Source organism: Pagrus major, chromosome 13, assembly GCF_040436345.1.
Source record: "Pagrus major chromosome 13, Pma_NU_1.0".
Classification (NCBI taxonomy): Eukaryota; Metazoa; Chordata; class Actinopteri; order Spariformes; family Sparidae; genus Pagrus; species Pagrus major.
The window spans coordinates 16,846,887-16,865,000 of NC_133227.1; the positions used below are offsets into that span (position 1 = coordinate 16,846,887).

General features: G+C 39.0%; 2 protein-coding genes across 3 annotated transcripts in view; one reads left to right on the forward strand and one right to left on the reverse strand.

The window, feature by feature from the left end:
* Positions 1 to 3,040: 3,040 nt before the first annotated feature.
* The window catches only part of amot (angiomotin), a 152,900-nt gene continuing 137,826 nt past the window's right edge, over positions 3,041 to 18,114 (forward strand). For both annotated transcript variants that reach the window (XM_073479540.1, XM_073479541.1), the window contains exon 1: positions 3,041 to 3,211. The gene's annotated coding sequence lies outside the window, so the exon portion shown is untranslated. The remainder of the gene's footprint in view (positions 3,212 to 18,114) is intronic.
* LOC141007351 (E3 SUMO-protein ligase ZBED1-like) overlaps positions 17,611 to 18,114 on the reverse strand; it is a 2,498-nt gene continuing 1,994 nt past the window's right edge. The window contains exon 4 of the mRNA XM_073479712.1: positions 17,611 to 18,114. This exon is cut by the window's right edge and continues 12 nt beyond it. Coding sequence (XP_073335813.1) covers positions 17,611 to 18,114 — 504 coding nt within the window.

Consider the following 18,114-nt stretch of genomic DNA (forward strand, 5'->3'; position numbering starts at 1 on the left):
TTTGCAATAAATTGTAGTCTGCCTATTTAATTGGACTCTGCATACCTAATTCCGCTTGCTGAAGTGGCATCTGGTTTGGGCTTCACTACAACCATGGCATCCACAGGTCCTGGCTTCACTCACTATTTATTTATGACATGGTATTAGGAGAGATGCTAGTAAAATGTGATACAACTGTTTGGTATTGATATTATACAAACCATTGTTCGTGGTTTATGCCACTTCTGCTCTGTTTCAGTGCACGAAAGTACAGGAGGGACGACAGACATGCCACATTCAGAGTAATGGGCAGTCTGATAAAGCAATGCAACAAAATGACTGCATATCCCACACCCAGCCACACAGGAACAGTAGCTTTTAACAAGCACAACTGGCTGTGAATCACGTAATGTCATCTGAAATACACAGAAGCATAATTTAATGGGTTTGAAAAGAAGAGGGTCTACAGCAGCAGCAGTAGGAGCAAAACCTGTTCTTTCCTCTTTTTACATTTGACATTTTGACATTGTAGCCTAGTGCCATTAACAACAGTAGAGTGGAGGTTTTGCTCCTAATTCCTCTTGAAGAGTAGAAATATCAAGTACAAAAGCAAGGAAGTTGGGCCATATGTTTATAGAGAATGAAGTAATGACAGGATAGTTTTGAGTAGAACATCAGCAGTTTGAAGAACAGCCGAGTGGAATATTGTACTGTCTTTGCAGTCATCAAGTCAGGCAAAAGTAGTAATTTCATTATTGTTTACATTTTAAACCAAACTCCAATTTGTTTACAACAGACCCAACAACAAAGCATGGCAATTCCCACTCAGCTACCCTGTAACTGCATTAGGCTACCACTGTTCAGCTATTGTGAAAACCACAGACAAAGATGTTCCCTTTGCAATGGTAATCAAAGCTGAAATGTGGTAACATTAAAAGAGTAAAACTTGTGTTGAACGGAACCTTGAACAAGTTCAACAGAACTTTGAACGTGTCACTTAATCTAGTCCTACTCTTAGCTGGTGTGGTGGCTTTATTTTCTTTATTGCAGTGGGAGGTAGCAGTGGGCTCTCACAGAGATCTCATTTGTAGCCCTGTTTTTACCTGATACTTTAGTAAAAGTACAAACACATGAAGTGAGAGGTATATAAACATGATCAAAGCATGATTCACCTGAAGCAGGACGGAGTCATGACTTAAAACACCAAAGCAAGGCTTCTAGCTCAGGCTAGCTAGCGTTAGCAAATTACCTTCAAAGTTGCAAAGATATGAAGAAACGTAAAATTTGAAGCCTTTATCCAATTTGCTACGTGGTGTCGTACTGGATGCCCGGACGACCCTCTGTATATCATTAACAGATACTTTAGGCAACTCCAGCAAACACCTTGTATACTGCAACTCTGCCATCGTAACTGTCTGCTGTCACTGTCTAATGTTTTCTTCCGGTAACCGGAAATGTCCAAACATCCTTATGCCAATGCAGAAGTGCGTGCATAGAGCGTATTAACTCAGCAAAACATAGGAACATCCTGGAGGACAACCTGATTCAGTCTGCAAGAAAATTATGACTTGGGAGAAGATTTATTTTCCAGCAGGAGAATGAGCCGAAGCATACAGAGAAAGCTACACAGAAATGGTTTAAAGACAACAAGGTGAATGTTCTGGAGTGGCCGAGTCAAAGCCCAGACCTTAATCCAACAGAGAATTTGTGGCTGGACTTGAAAAGGGCTGTTCATGCTCGATCACTGTGCAACCTGACAGAGCTTGAGCAGTTTTGCAAAGAAGGATGGAGTAAAATTGCAGTGTCCAGATGTGCAGGCCTGATTGAGACCTATCCACACAGACACAGTGCTGTGATTACGGCCAAAGGTGCATCTACTAAATACTGACTTGAAGGGGGTGAATACTTATGCAGTCACTTGTTTTACATTATGTATTACTTATTTAACATTACTTTGTAACAATTTATTTTCAGTTTGATATTACAGAGGGATTTTTTTGGTAAATCTTTTGTTTTGTGTATTTTTTTGTATATTGACCATGATTCCATTTATAAAAGCAATAAAAGAGTAAAAAATCCAAGGGGGTGAATACGTTTTATGTATGTACAATGTACATTGTTTTCCAGCTGGTTTTGGGGGTTTAGTTACTCTTTAAGTAGCCTAAATCTTGAGCAACATGGCAGTTCGTCTGGCTGAACCAGACCTATCCCCAATAAAGTCACAGCAACTTCCTGTGTATGTAGCGTGTTGCCTCTTAGATTAATGAAATGTAGGCACCAAGGTGTGCAGAAGCGGGACTAGCTGTAGCATCAAAATTACCCTTAATTCAAGTTAACTGTCCACATACTTTTTAATCATAATGTGCACAGTTCTAGTACAATCTTCAATCACTTGCCACATGCGCTGTTGCTTGAAATAGTGACATTTCCGACAGCACTTCAAGGCAGCATAAGGGGCCGACAAGCTGTTTCACAAAAGGCCCTTTGTCATCTTTTTACTCCTCCTTCTTATTCCTTTTCCATCCTTCTGAGTTCATGACTGATGAAACTGATGAACGGCATCATTTTTGTCGGATCTCTTTTGGTTTCAGAAAGAGCTCTGAAGACGTTTAAAGTCATGATCCAGAATAAGTCAATGTGTGGTGCGAATACAGTTCAGTGTTACCACGGAGCACTGCTGTATTTTGTATTTACAGGTCTGTGCTTTACTTTGTACATCAACGTATAGCCTTTTGTGTAAGCTGTCTGTTTTGCATCCGTTTTAACATAATTAGATTTAAAAAGCAGACTAGAGCAGAAGGAAGGGGAGGGATCTCCATGCTCCATGAAAAAAAATGGGGGGGGGGACTTTTTCCTCCAGTTTCCATGAGCTGAGAAGGGCGAGCAGGAGCAGGAGCAGGAGGAGGGGGAGGCTGGACATTCCTCTCATACTGCAGACCAGGCAGGGGGAAGCTTCCTGCCACTTCCCCTCAACCGCTTTTTTTTTTTTACGGTGAAACATGAAATGCACGGGGGAGGACGAAGCCTTTTTGGCTGCGAACAAGCTTTTATACCCGGAGAAAGGACTGAAAGCGTTCAAACCCGCGGTGAAGACTCGCCATTGACCGGCGGCAGCGAGCATTAGTTTGTGGAGTTTTTAGCAGAGGAGCCGCTCCAGTCCCACAGGACAGGAGAACATATCAAAAAGTGACGTCTCGCTCAGTTGGAGGACGGGGACAGTGAACGGAACAAGGTAAAACTGATTTGTTGGCTTTATAAAATGAAAAAGTTGGATTAAACCGTCTGCCCTTCTCCACACTGTCGCGTAGACCTAGTGAAAACTTCGAAGGATAATAAAACGGATGTGAGCAACAAAAACTCCATGTTCCACTAGGAATGTTATAGGCCAACCCATTTTCCTTTTGTATTATGAAGGCAACCAGAACACTGAAGGTAAGAAAATGCTGATGTGTTTTATCAAAGCCTTATGTCAATCACACAGGTTTCAGTGATGGATACTGTGAAATAACGACTTACAGTGACTAAGGTAGTATTTTGTCCAAACAGTGGTAGCTGAAGCTTGGACAGTGTCAGGTGAAGTCTGTACCAGGGGTCCTTGAAATGGGTCCAGTGGAAATGGAAAAAACTTTGACATTGTTCTGTCACTGGTGCTGACCACACAAGGTTTCAGTTCGAATGTTCATGTGCTTACTTAATATGGTCATCCTGATATATCAGTCACTGTGTTTAGATGGTTCACTAACATGATTTTTAAGGGTTTCGTATGTTAGCACTGCAGCATGGTGCTGTTCATGCAATATCCAGGTTACTTCATTAGGTGACCTTTGACCTGACCTCTATTCCATGGCTGTGGACTAATAGTCATTTTTGCTTAAGACAGTTTGTAACAGAGTAAAATCGCCAGGATGAGGCAGCCATGACCAGAGCTGTTCAAATTCTCTAAATGCAATACTAAAATCAGAGCACCACTCTGTGATTTACAAAAACAAATGATCAACTTGTTACATTACAAATGCAGCCTGTATCAGCCCAAACAACTTCAAAGAACAATCAAGTCAAAATTTCAGTGTTTAGTTGCGAGGTGGTTTCTTAAGATATATATATATATATATATATATATATATATATATACTTACAATCAAATCATAATCTAAAAGGTGAAGCAATACAAGACGTTTTTATCCAGATGTTTGTAATTCAACATGGCTGAGACTTAGGAAAGATATGCACACATTCCTGCTGACCATGTTATGCTTTTCTTACATAAATTTAACAATCATTTTCATAGCATCATACTACTGTAGTTTGAGAACATTTTAAACGACAGCAGCCAGCAAAACAGTATGCCACAACAGTTATAGTCAACTACACAGAACTAATGCATAAAAAAGGCAATGAGATGAAGAGGGAGGGACAGGGCCTGCATGCAGGCTCTAGATGTGACCCACAGCCAGGTGCCTGAATTTGTCTAACTCCAAAGCTAATCAAAATTGGCAAAGAGGTGAAGCGTGGGTGAAACAAGCCTAGTTAGTTAAACAAGCCAGCTGGAAGCAACCAAGCTAGCTAAGGCTGGTAAGCTATTAGTGTTCACATATAAAGAGAAGCAAATGTCACCTCATGGAAGTTTGACCTCAGGTTTATTTGCCCCCAAAAGACACAATACTTAACAGCAACAGCCAATTGTGTGTGTTTGTGTTCAATCAACAACAATCCGCAAAGTCTGGCCTGCAGTGTCTTTTCTTTTCCCATCTCTGCTCTGTATAGTCCTTAAGTACATTTCCCACCATTCAACAGTCAATTAAGAGAGTTACAGTACATGACAGTGGATTGCAGCACCTTTCTGGCTTGTTCCCGCAAGCAAGGGTGAATATAAAACTCTTTGCTCTCCTCAACTCCCAGTTTTGTCCTCCCGAAGCTCCAGGCTTTGCCAGTGGCTGTAATGTCCAGAGCTTGCTGGCTTCAGCAGCTGTCCGCTGCGAACAGAGCCACTTGTCAATCCAAAACACCAGCGTCTGTCCCTCTGCTCCAGTCTTTTAGTCTAATTAACTGCATAGAAAGCTATATATTATATATCTGATATCTGCATAAAAAATTCTCCAAAAGGCAACAACACCACTAATATGACTGAGAGGTGAAAATCAATGACTGGAATTAGCTGAGGTGAAGCCCAGCAGACAGCTCACTGCAGAGAGTAGAGAGACCAAAACCATTAATTCAACCAGGCTGTAAACATGTTTACTTCAGCTGTAAAGTTGGGCATTTTAACATGTCTCTTGTAGGGATTGACTTACTTTTGGCTAAAGGAGGCCCATTGGAGGTGCTGCATTTCCCAGGCTTGGAGGTTGTGGCTTGATATTTAATTCATTTTTGAACAGTGAGTTTCACCAGGGCAGACCTGCAAAAAAAAAAAAGAGTAACTAGACCTGCGAGCAGGTATTAAAAGGGCCCAAGCCAGGTCTACCTGCCAGACCCAGCAGCCCACAGTGGCAAAAGGAGTCGGACATGCAGGTCTACAGGCTTGACGCGAGTTGGAGGTTGAGAGCAGATTATCGAGACCTCAGTGTAAGCTGCAAGACTTAATACTGCTTCTGAAGGGAGAATGCAAGCAGAAGCTGGAGTTGGATCTGGTTTGTTGGTGTTGTGATTTGGAATCGGCCAAAGCTTCCCTGCAGCTTCACTGTATGGTTGGTGAATGAGAGAAACGTCCTAGCTCAGGGATGTGGAAATCAGTCAGATTTGGGGCTGCTGAGAGAAAGACAAGGAAGTTAAGCTGGGGAGTTTGGGAAAACTTGCAGTCAGGAGAGGAGCAGTTCCACCAATTTATCCTGACATGTGTATCCTTTATGTTAAATCCATCAGCAAAATATTTAGAATGTAACTTATTTTGCTGCTAGTTCCATGTTTAAAATATTCAGAATTTTCAGTGAGCTTTTGAGATTTTACTGGAGGTGTCATAAAAAGCAATCCAAGTAACATGATTATTTCACAGTTCTTCCTGAATAAAATTTATATAACGGGGAGGGCAGAACAGGTTAGGGTGGGCCACGTTTTACATTTGATTATCTTACTGCAAAATAAAAGTGTATTTGTGAGGTATTTAATAATATAGCTCAGGTAGTTGTGTACCCATGGAAATTAGTTTTCGGAAGTTAATTATGGAAGCATTTAATTATGATGGTTAAAAGGTAAATTGAGCCCTCCAGCCACTGTCAAATACTGATGTATAAATGACACAAAATCAAACAATTTTGAGATAATTTTGAATTTCCTTAATGCCATCAATTTAACAAAGGAAAAACTTGTACTTTTAAGTTAAATTACATGCTTGTTAAACATGCTAACTCAATATTTTCAGTAAAGATTAAACTGTGATACTTGTCTATTAGCTCAGTGAGAATGTATGTCTAAATGTGCTTTTGTGTATATTGTATATGTGTGGCTTAAACTTAACATTAGTCAACAATTAAGTATTTATTACATCAACATTGTATGACTTGTAACAGTATTTTTTTTTAACTTTGGTTTGCTTACTACTCTCTCCATTTGCTTCAGCCCAACAGTAATTTGAAGTATACTTCCTTAATTTGTGGTCACATGATTACTTTTGTTTATTGTTACCTAGATACATGGGCTAATTTTACGCACTGGCTTGACTTGCCTCGTTCTCCCTAATGTGCGCTTGGCCCATTAGCTCAATGCCAACGCTTAATTTGACCACCTATTAATGTGCTAACAGAAGTTAGTATCGCAACCACGATGAAACTATCTTTGCAAATGATCCGTTTCAATTCACAGCTTTAGTATTATTCACTTTAATCTATTTGAAGTCTACCTGTTCCTATACTTTTGCTCACCTAAACATTTGGTGGTCCGTTACAAATGATGCTATCCTCTTAGTTGTGTAACAGATCTAGATGTAAATACCTGGAAATGAAAGCTGAAATGCTGATCTCTTGTCTCATATTCATCCTTTGATGTCAAATGTTTTCAGTGTACAGCCAAAATAAAGGAATTGGCCTCACTGTTCCAATAGTTTCGTTTTGGAGGGGACTGTATGTGTGTGTGTGTGTGTATATATGTATGTATGTATGTATGTATGTATATGTATATATATACATATGTGTGTATATATATATATATATATATATGTGTGTATATATATATATATATATATATATATATATGTGTGTATATATATATATATATATATATATATGTATATATATGTATATATATATATGTGTATATATATATATATATATATATATATATGTATATATATGTATATATATGTATATATATATATATGTGTATATATATGTATATATGTGTATATATATATATATATATATATGTATGTATATGTATGTGTATATATATGTGTATATATATATATATATATATATATATATATATATATACACATACATATACATTTATACACTATATAGTACTGTGCAAAAGTTTTAGGCAGGTGTGAAAAAATGCTGTAAACTAAGAATGCTTTCAGTTTCATGTCACAGGTCATACACCATGGCAAGACTGAGCAGAGCAACAAGACACAAGGTAGTTATACTGCATCAGCAAAGGTCTCTCCCAGACAAAGATTTCAAAGCAGACCGGGGTTTCAAGAGGTGCTGTTCAAGCTCTTTTGAAGAAGCACAAAGAAATGGGCAACGTTGAGGATCGTAGGTGCAGTGGTCGGCCAAGGACACTTAGTGCAGCAGGTGAAAAACACATCAAGCTTATTTCCCTTTGAAATTGGAAGATGTCCAGCAGTGCCAGCGGTGCCATCAGCTCAGAACTGGCAGAAACCAGTAGGACCCAGGTACACCCATCTACTGTCCGGAGAAGTCTGGCAAAAAGCCATACCTCCGACATGGAAACAAGGCTAAGCGACTCAACTATGCATGAACAAAAAGGAACTGGGGTGCAGAAAAATGGCAGCAGGTGCTTTGGACTGATGAGTCAAAATTTGAAATATTTAGCTGTAGCAGGAGGCAGTTTGTTTGCTGAAGGGCTGGAGAGCGGTACAATAATGAGTGTCTGTAGGCAACAGTGAAGCATGGTGGAGGTTCCTTGCAAGTTCAGGGCTGCATTTCTGCAAATGGAGTTGGAGATTTGGTGGATTAATGGTGTCCTCGGTGCTGAGAAATACAGGCAGATACTCCATCATGCAATACCATCAGGGAGGCGTATGATTGGCCCCAAATTTATTCTGCAGCAGGACAACGACCCCAAACATACAGCCAATGTCATTAAGAACTATCTTCAGCGTAAGGAAGAACAAGACGTCCTGGAAGTGATGGTATGGTCCCCACAGAGCCCTGATCTCAACATCATGGAGTCTGTCTGGGATTACATGAAGAGACAGAAGGATTTTTTTTTTTAACAATATCTTAATTGGATTTTCATTTTATAAAAAAGACATAGAAGAACAAATAACAACAGAGAAGTGTGTAAAATGGTACCGAAGTGTCCAAACATACACCGTCAGAACAAATGTTCATACTATACACACTTATTCCATACAACCGTACCAACAAAACGAAACAAAAACATGGCGCTCAGGGGGTCTCCCCAATGAAGGCACCTAATCATGAGTCCACAGAAGATACATTATCATATAGTCCAGAGAACAGGAGAAGAAGAAACTGGGTCATGTAGAGGGTGCACCTATACTGTTCCAGGCTCGTCCATCAGGCGCGACAAATCATTGTTCTTCATATAATTGATGAAACGACCCCATACATTTTGAAATACCTCCTGTCTGTCCTTAAGAGTGTAAGAATTTTTTTCCAGAGGTAAACAAGAAGTTAGTTCCCTAAACCACACAGTGATAGCGGGTTTATCAAAGTTTTTCCATGATAAGGCTATTGTCCTTTTTTGCTTGTAGAGAACACATGTTTATTAACATTTTTTCATGATGCTTTATTCTATGTCCCTCTGGGTAAAGACCTAGCAGAAAGAGCCTAGGTTCCAGTTCTAATCTAATTGAGAGAATCTCAGACAGTCTAACCTCCTCCCAAAACTCCTTCACTCTTGGACACTGCCAGAGGCAGTGAAATAAAGTGCCCTTATTTACCCCACATCTATTGCAGGTGTCTGGGATATTCAAATTAAATTTGTTTAATTTTGCTGGAGTAATATACATCCTCATTAACCAATTAAATTGTAGGAGTCTTAGGCGTGTATTACCTGACCCTGTCTGGGATGCTTTACACGCGTTACGCCACTGTTCCAATGATAGTTCCTCCTGTAGATCTGTTTTCTATGCATTAAATTTAGACTCAGAAGAATCAGGAGAGACATCTTTCAGTAAATCTCAAAATTCAGAGATGATGCCCTTTCCAAAAGGATTTTTTGTTAAGATTTTCTCCAGTATTGTTAGTGGGGGGCAAAACATATAATGGGTTTGGTTTGTTTTGATAAAATTCCTTAGCTGAAGATATTTAAAAAAATGTTTGCGAGGGATGTTATATTTTCTGATTAACTCCTCAAAGTAGGGGTGTGCAATATGACGATATTAGATCGTGAAGGATTAGAATGTGTAGACGATCTGCCAAAGTGCAGAGATCGTAGGGATCGTCTAGGGCACATTCTAAAAATTGCAGTTCTATGCTGATGCACCGACGCACCAAACATATTACGTCGTCAACCTGACCGACCAATCATCATTCACCAATCATTACGGGCAGTGACGCGCTTTCTTACCCGCCTCCTTGTTTACGTGTGTAGCGGTAGCCGCATGGAGAGCCATGGCTGAAAGCCAAACGGAGGAGTTGGTCGCTTTTTTTAAAGAAAAAAAAAAAAACAGCGTTTCACCATCTCTCATCTCTGCCAGTTAGCCCTTCCACCTGCCACCTCTCTCGGGTGCGCACGCACGCACACACACACACACACACACACACACACACACACGGGCGCATGGATAGGTCGCGCTTGGCCGCTAATAAACGGTAAATGCGCTAATTGTACACTGTTCAAATTACCGCGACCCCCCCACCCCCCCGTCGGATAGTCCGACCACTGACGGACTTATTTGACCCTTTTCAATAAGCTATTTAGTGTTTTGATATACTTAAATCCTGTTAAAATGACTGTGTTGAATAAAACAGACAGTAATGTCTTCACTGATATTTTACTTTCATGTTTATTGAAAGCTACCTTTTTATGTTGCAAGAGTGCACTTTATCAGTGTTGTTGTTTACCTTTTAGTATGTTTACGTTGTTTGGACATGTTGGCAAAACTGCAACTATTTAAATTAAATTTTTTAATTTAAATCTGTTCAGAAAGGTTCTTTGGCCTAAATTGTCTGTTTTTCTTTTTTTGATATAACATCGTGATAAAATCGAAATCGTGATTTTATTTTTAAAAAATTGTGATATGATATTTTTGCCATATCGCCCACCCCTACCTAAAAGGGTAAAATATTCCCATCGTTACCAAAAACATCCTTTACTTGTTTTACCCCTCTATCTGCCCACAATTTGAAACCAGCATCGGCTCTCCCTGGTCTGAAGAAGTTGTTGCCCCAGATTGGGCTGAAGTAAGAAAGGGAGGGGTGGTCTTTTAAGTATTTCCTAACTTCTTGCCAGACTCCAATCATGTTTTTAACTATAGGATTAGAACACAATATTTTGAGTTTTTTAGGTTCATTTGAGTATAGATAAGTGGGCATGGGAGATTTAGGGAGTATGATTCGATATCCTTCCATGACCAGGGTCCGTTTGTGGTGAAGTAAAACATAAACATTCTTAGCTGTACTGCCCAAAAGTACCACAGCAAATTACCCTCCTCTGTCATAGGGTAGATATAAAAGAGACAGACGAAGCCTAGGGCGTTTATTATTCCATATAAAGTTATTGAAATTTTTTTTCATTCTGGGGAAAAAGTCTTAAGGAGGCGGCAGGGGGATATTCTGAAATAAATATAGAAGTTTGGGGAGACTGTTCATTTTAAGTATATTAATTCTACCAATTAGAGAGATAGGAAGACTGGACCATCCCGCGATTGATTTGGATATAGATGCCAACATTGGGCCGTAATTAGCTTTTACTAGATTTTCCAGTTTAGGAACAATTTGAATACCCAGGTAAGTAAAGGAATCCACTGTTCTAAAATGGCGGACATGAGTGGGTGGATCCGACCTCTCCCTTGAGTTGAGAAGCATTATGGAAGATTTGGAATTATTAATTTTATAGTCAGACAATTTGCCAAATATCTTAATTAGGTTCAGGAGGGATGGAATAGATTTATCCAAATTTCTAAGGAAAAGAATGACATCATCAGCATAAAGAGCTATTTGATGATCAGATTCTCCGATGCCTATACCCTTGATTCCACTATGTCCTCTTACAACAATGGCAAACGGTTTCGATTGCAATTATGAAAAGTAAGGGGGACAGTGGGCAACCTTGTCTACAGCCTCTTTTAATTTTTATCGGTTTCGAAATGTTGTTGTTTGTAATAATTTCTGCATAGGGATCCTTGTACAAAAGTTTAACCCAATTACAAAAACCCTCCCCCAGGCCAAAGTGTCCAAGAACCTCGAATAAGTAAATCCACTCCACCCTATCAAAGGCTTTCTCAGCATCTAATGCTAAGAAAGCCGTGTCCGATGCCCCCCTCAGGTTGTGTAAGATGTTCAAGACCCTTCTCACATTATGAAAACCGTGACGTCCGATCATAAATCCATTTTGATCTGCCATTATTAGACCTGGTAGTATAGGTTCTAGTCTTTTTGCCAGAATTTTACATAAAATCTTCAAGTCTGAATTCAGGAGACTGATCGGTCTCATATTTTCACACTTATTGTTAGCTTTACCCGGTTTCGGGAGAAGAGTAATCAGAGCACCTCTCAGGGAGGGAGGAAGTATCGCATTTTGAAGGGATTCTAAAAACATTTTCAAAAGGGGAGTCCTAATTTTTGATTCAAATTTTTTGTAGATATCTATAGGCAGGCCATCTGGGCCTGCGGCTTTCCCAGAATTCATGCATTTTATTGCTGCCGAGATTTCTTCCACTGTCAATCTTACCCCCAATAATGAGCCTTCACATTCCTCCAATTTGGGGAAGTTAAGACTATCTAAGAATGCCAATGAGCTCTGGTCTGCTAGCCCTCCAATTATTCCAGAGCTGTAGAGTCTTTCATAAAAGTCCCTAAATTTATCATTTATAGCGACCGGGTCTGTGATGAATTCCCCCTTCTCATTTTTAAGATTGGTAATAGATCTTTCAACTTGAAGTTGTTTTAAGCGCCAAGCCAAAATCTTGCCTGCTTTTTCGCCTTGATCAAAGATAGTTTGTTTAAGTTTTAAAAGGTTAGCAGCGGCCTTGGAAGCCGAAATTTCATTGTACTGAGCTCTGAATAATAAAAGGTCTTGATGAATCTTAGAACAGGGGTTTTTAAAGTAAATATCCTCCATAATTTTAATTTTTGCCTCTAATAAAGCAGTTTTTTGTTTGGCTTTTTTAGATTTAGAGCTAGTAAAATTAATTATCTGGCCTACGAGGAAGGCTTTGAAAGCCTCCCACCTAGTGCATGCTGATGTCTCGTATGTATTATTCATTAATGGTCTGAAATTAGAATGCTATCATAATTACAGTCCTTGATTTTACCTATTAAGCTGGCTGAAACTAGAGAATAGTCAATTTGTGAATACATGTGATGAGTTTTGGAGAAGCAAGAATACATTGCCACACCGGGGTTCCTATCTCTCCAGATGTCCCTCAGATTTAGATCCTTAATAAACTGATGAATAATTGCTCTGCTTTTACTGTGGGATGAGTCTGAATGTGTTGATCTGTCTTTGTTGGGGTCGAGTGTACAATTAAAGTCCCCAGCAATAATGTATTGCCCATTAAGTGAGGCTAAAGTCAGAAATAAGTTATTGAAGAAATTTGGGTCATCATGATTTGGTGCATAAATATTAACCAAATTGAGGCATTCAGTGTAAAGCGTACCTTGGATTATCAAGAATCTGCCGAATTTGTCTGATATTACCTTAGTGACGTTCAGAGGAATGGACCTATGAATCAAAGTCGTGACCCCCTTGCCTGGGAATTGAAAGGAGCTGAAAAAACTGTCCCCCGCCACCTCCTTCTTATCCTAGAATCCTCCTTCACTGCCAAATGCATTTCCTGCAGAAAAATAATATTAGACTGTATATCTTTTAATCTCCCCATTACTTGCTTAACTTTTTTGAGTTTTTGCAACCCTCTGCAGTTCCAAGAAGTGAATTTAATTACTACCCCACTGGACATAATATCTAACTAGGAGTGGACTACTCATGATAAAGTAAAAAGGAATATCTATTATCCGACAAAACAACCATAAGAAAGAATCCCTTGAACAACAAACAAAAACCCGGTGTCCCAAAGCCCGGGATTCCAAACCCCCCCACTTGTACACTCCAGTAGACATGGAGACCATTCCACACTCCCTGAGGAATGGTCAAGTGTTGCTGTCCACTCCATCTCTAAAGTGGTCTCCGCCTCCGCTTGTCAAAAGGAAAAAATAAAATAAAACTTAACTCTATTATTCATTACTACTAGCAGAAGTAATGAAGGCAATCTCAGCAGGACCATTACGGGTGACAAGAATATGAGAGTAAAGTGAAAGGTAGTAAATAAATAAGAACCAAATAATAAGTAGTAAATACTGTAGGCGGGTTAGGTTTTTCAGAAATATTTGCCCAAATAATAGTAAATATTATACATGTATACATGCATCCCCATGCATACACACAAACACACACACACACACACACACACACACACACACACACACGAGAGAGGAAAAAAAAAAAAATTCACAAGCACTGTTTACATTAGCACCTACTGCCAATGGAAGCTAAGTTGTTATGCTAAGCAGTAAAGCCATGAAGTTATCCCATTACAGCTACTCATCATGTCTTTCCTCCTCTTGAATGCGTCTGATGAAGTCCTCCACGTCGGATGGTTTATCAAAAGACCGTGTGTTGCCGTTGTGGGTTAGCAGCAACTTTGCAGGAAACCGTATTCCATTTCTTATTCCCATGTTGCGAAGTTTCTGCCTCACGGCGTCAAAAGCCTTGTGTTTCTTGTGTATCCCAGACGCTAGGTCGGGGTAAAACTGAACTGCTCTGTCTTTGTAGAGTATCTCCTTTTTGTTTCGGACCGCATTCAGAACTCTCATCTTGTCTCTGTCGTTCATAAACTTCATAATCAGTGTTCTTGGGGGTGCGGACAGGTCGTTCCTCAGTCCCACACGATGGGCTCTCTCCAAGATTAGTTTTGTATTGGATGAAGTTAAGCCCAGGGCCTCCGGGATCCAAGCCTCGAGAAAAGAGCAGGCATCATTGCCCTCCACACCCTCTGGGAGGTTAACCAGCCTTAGGTTAGATCTTCTAGATCTTGCTTCTAAGTCGACAATCTTGTCCTCCATATCTTTGTTTTTGTTTTTGAGGCTGCGGACCCCGGCCACTAGGTTGCTAACAGCATCCTCTGTCTCGGAGATGAGTCTCTGCACTCTTAACACGTTCCAAACACTCACCAACTTCTTTTCTCACTCCTTCAATTGCTGACAGGACTCCATCAAACCTGCTGCAAAAGGCAGTTTTTAAGTCTCTGATAGCTTCAAGAATTGGCTGGATAGTAGCTCCTTCAGCATTGTTTACATTAGCATTCATCTCCGCCATTGGGCTAGCATTAGCTGTAGCTGCACCACTCTGTTTAGCTGGAGTAGATTCTATTTTTTTGGCTGTGAAGATTTGCCATGACCTTAACCCCTGCCTTGCGAAGCTGCCATCAAGGTATTTTTAGCAACTCTTCCGCTTACTCTCGGTGACAACTAGTTTAGTTTATTGTAGGAAATTCGTCAAAGTTTTACGGAGGGGCGAGACAACCATCCACCTAGCGCGCTGCCATACAGGAAGTCCCTGAGACAGAAGGATTTGAGGAAACCTACATCCACAGAAGATCTCTGGCTAGTTCTCCAAGATGTTTGGAACAACCTACCAGCTGAGTTCCTTCAAAAACTGTGTGGAAGTGTACCTAGAAGAATTGATGTTGTTTTGAAGGCAAAGGGTGGTCACATCAAATATTGATTTGATTTAGATTTCTCCTCTGTCCATTCACTGCATTTTGTTAATTGATGAAAATAAACTATTAACACTTCCATTTTTGAAAGCATTCTTAGTTAACAACATTTTTTCACACCTGCCTAAAACTTTTGCACAGTACTGTATATTATATATGTATATATATTATATATGTATACACACACACACATATATATATATATATATGTATATATATATACACACACATATATATATATGATATATACAGGTGCATCTCAATAAATAAGAATATCGTGGAAAAGTTTATTTCAGTAATTCAATTTAAAAAGTGAAACTCATATACATTCATTACACATTAAGTGAAATATTTTATGCCTTTATTTGTTTTAATCTTGATGATTACATTTTACAGCTCATGAAAACCCAAAATTCAGTATCTCTCTCTATATATATATGTATATATATATATATATATATATATAGTACTTGTATGTGTGTGTATATATATATGTGTATATGTATGTGTGTTTATATATGTATGTGTGTTTATATATGTATGTATGTGTATATATGTGTATACGTATGTGTGTTTATATATGTATGTATGTGTATATATGTATGTATATATATATGTGTATATGTATGTGTGTATATATATATATATATATATATATATATATATATGTATGTGTATATGTATGTATATGTGTATATGTATGTATGTATGTATGTATATATGTATGTATGTATGTATATATATATGTGTATATGTATGTATATATATGTGTATATGTATGTATGTATATATATGTGTATATGTATGTATGTATATATGTATGTATATGTGTATGTATATGTGTATATGTGTGTGTATATGTGTATATATATGTGTATATATGTGTATACATTTATAAACATGTATATATATAAACATGTGTATACATATACATGTATATATATCGGTTTCCGCGGGGTCTTAAAAAGTCTAACATTTGACAATCTCCATTTTAGGCCTTCAAAAGTCTTAAATACGTCCATATTTTGCATATAGGTCTTAAATTACATTTAGTTAGGTCTTAAATATGAACGTTCATTTACTGCTTCCGTCATCGCCTTTTTTGTTTTTTTTGTTTTTCATTTTTGGGAAATGTGTTGGTGAAATTCACAGTTAGATCCGTGTGTTGTACTTCTTTCTGAAGTATCCAGGAACGTAAGTGGCATTTTGCCAACAGCCTGGTCGAAATTTATCGCTGTACACTTTGCCAGTTCTGGAAAGACTTCGACTGCGGAATCTGCTACAACTATGGGAAAGTGTCAATTTTGTGTGTTGTCTTGAACAACCAGAATTCAGTTGGTTAAAAGCCGTATAATAATGAATCTGAAGCGCAGTGTACGCTCTGCAAGAGGACCCTCAAATTGGGCACATTTGGTGTGAAAGCGCTGGTGTCACACACAAAATCGGATAAACACCAGTTAGCTTCTAAAAGTCTCCAACGAAGTCACGCTATCACACGCTTTTGTACGCCTTTGTCACCAGTTCCCGATCCAAGTTCGTCCAGTTCTGCTTGACCCGAACTCTGCGTCGCCTCTGCTGTCTCGAGCGACATTCAAACCATCTTCGTTTCAACTCCGACGTTGAAAGCGGAGGTGCTTTGGATTTTGAACACCGTGTGTGTGTGTGTGTGTGTGTGTGTGGGTTATTAGAGTTAACTAAATTAGGTTAAATTCCTAGAAAAAACTAAACTAAAACTATAAATCACTTTTTAAATTAATTAAAACTAAACTGAAATAAAAAGCAAACTGAAAAACCAAATAAAATAAAAACTAATGAAATTTAAAAACTATAATAACCCTGACACACACTAGGGGTGGTTAATCAGCCCAATTTCCCAATTCGATTCGATTCCGATTATTGAAGACTCGATTCGATTACAAATCGATTTTTGATTATTAACGATTATCGATTCGATTTTCAATTATTAACGATTATTGATCTTCCATTTAACATCAGTCAGCTACTGAATTATTTTACTTCTCTTTTGAGTAACACCTCACAGCACCTTCAATATTGTAGTGTAACTGTAATATCCAAATTATTATTTTTTACTTTGTTTTAAATGTAGTCTTTCACTGTTAAAAAAATGTCCACACTTGTGAATAAATGTCCAAATTCTATTTATTTATTTTATTCTCCATATAACAAAGATGCAGATGCTTTGGAACTTTCTGTGGTCACAGGACAGCTGTGTAATACCTTGCACCTTCATGGCAACTTAAATGGCAAAATGAAATAGGAAATAGAACCAACGTTCTGTAGCTTATATACTGTAGTAGAAAACAAAACAGAACACAACACACTGTGTTGTGAGTAATCAAGTACTGAATCAGTGGTCTAGAACAACCAGATTTTTGCACCATCATGGTAACTTAAATGGCAAAAATGAAGGGAAAGTTAATTTCCTTAACACACATTTTACTGTAGCCTTAGCTTAGCTATACTGTACACAGTAATAAAACAGAACACACTGTGTAACTTGTGAGTGATCAAATAATACTGAACAACATTCATTGCTCTGGAACAACCAGATTCTTATGGAGGAAGACCAGCTGGTCCACATGTTGTGGAGTGAGCATACTCCGTTGTGCTGACACAATGTCCCCCGCAGTGGAGAACACTCTTTCTGCAGCAGTGCTCGTGCCAGGGATACATAAGTATCGTTTGGCCAGCTTGGCTAGGCGAGGATACATAAGATTGTTGGAGCGCCACCACTCAAGGGGGTTATCAGTGAGAGGAAGTGAAGGGGCCTCCAGATACCTGCGAACCTCTTCCTCAACCCTGATTTGTACTGACTTGGGCTTCACTGTGGTGACAGCACTAAAAGTTTGGCCCAGGAGTGCAGTCAGTGAAGATGGTCTCAAGGTGGAGGGGGTGGAGGGGGTTAAGGGGGTGGAGGAGCCGGCCTCCTCCAGTTCCGGGCCTTGGACTCGAAACTCCTCAACTACGTCATCCTCACTTTCATCGTGCGTCTCAGCCATGTTATCACCTTCCTCCTCAGGCATGTGAGCCTC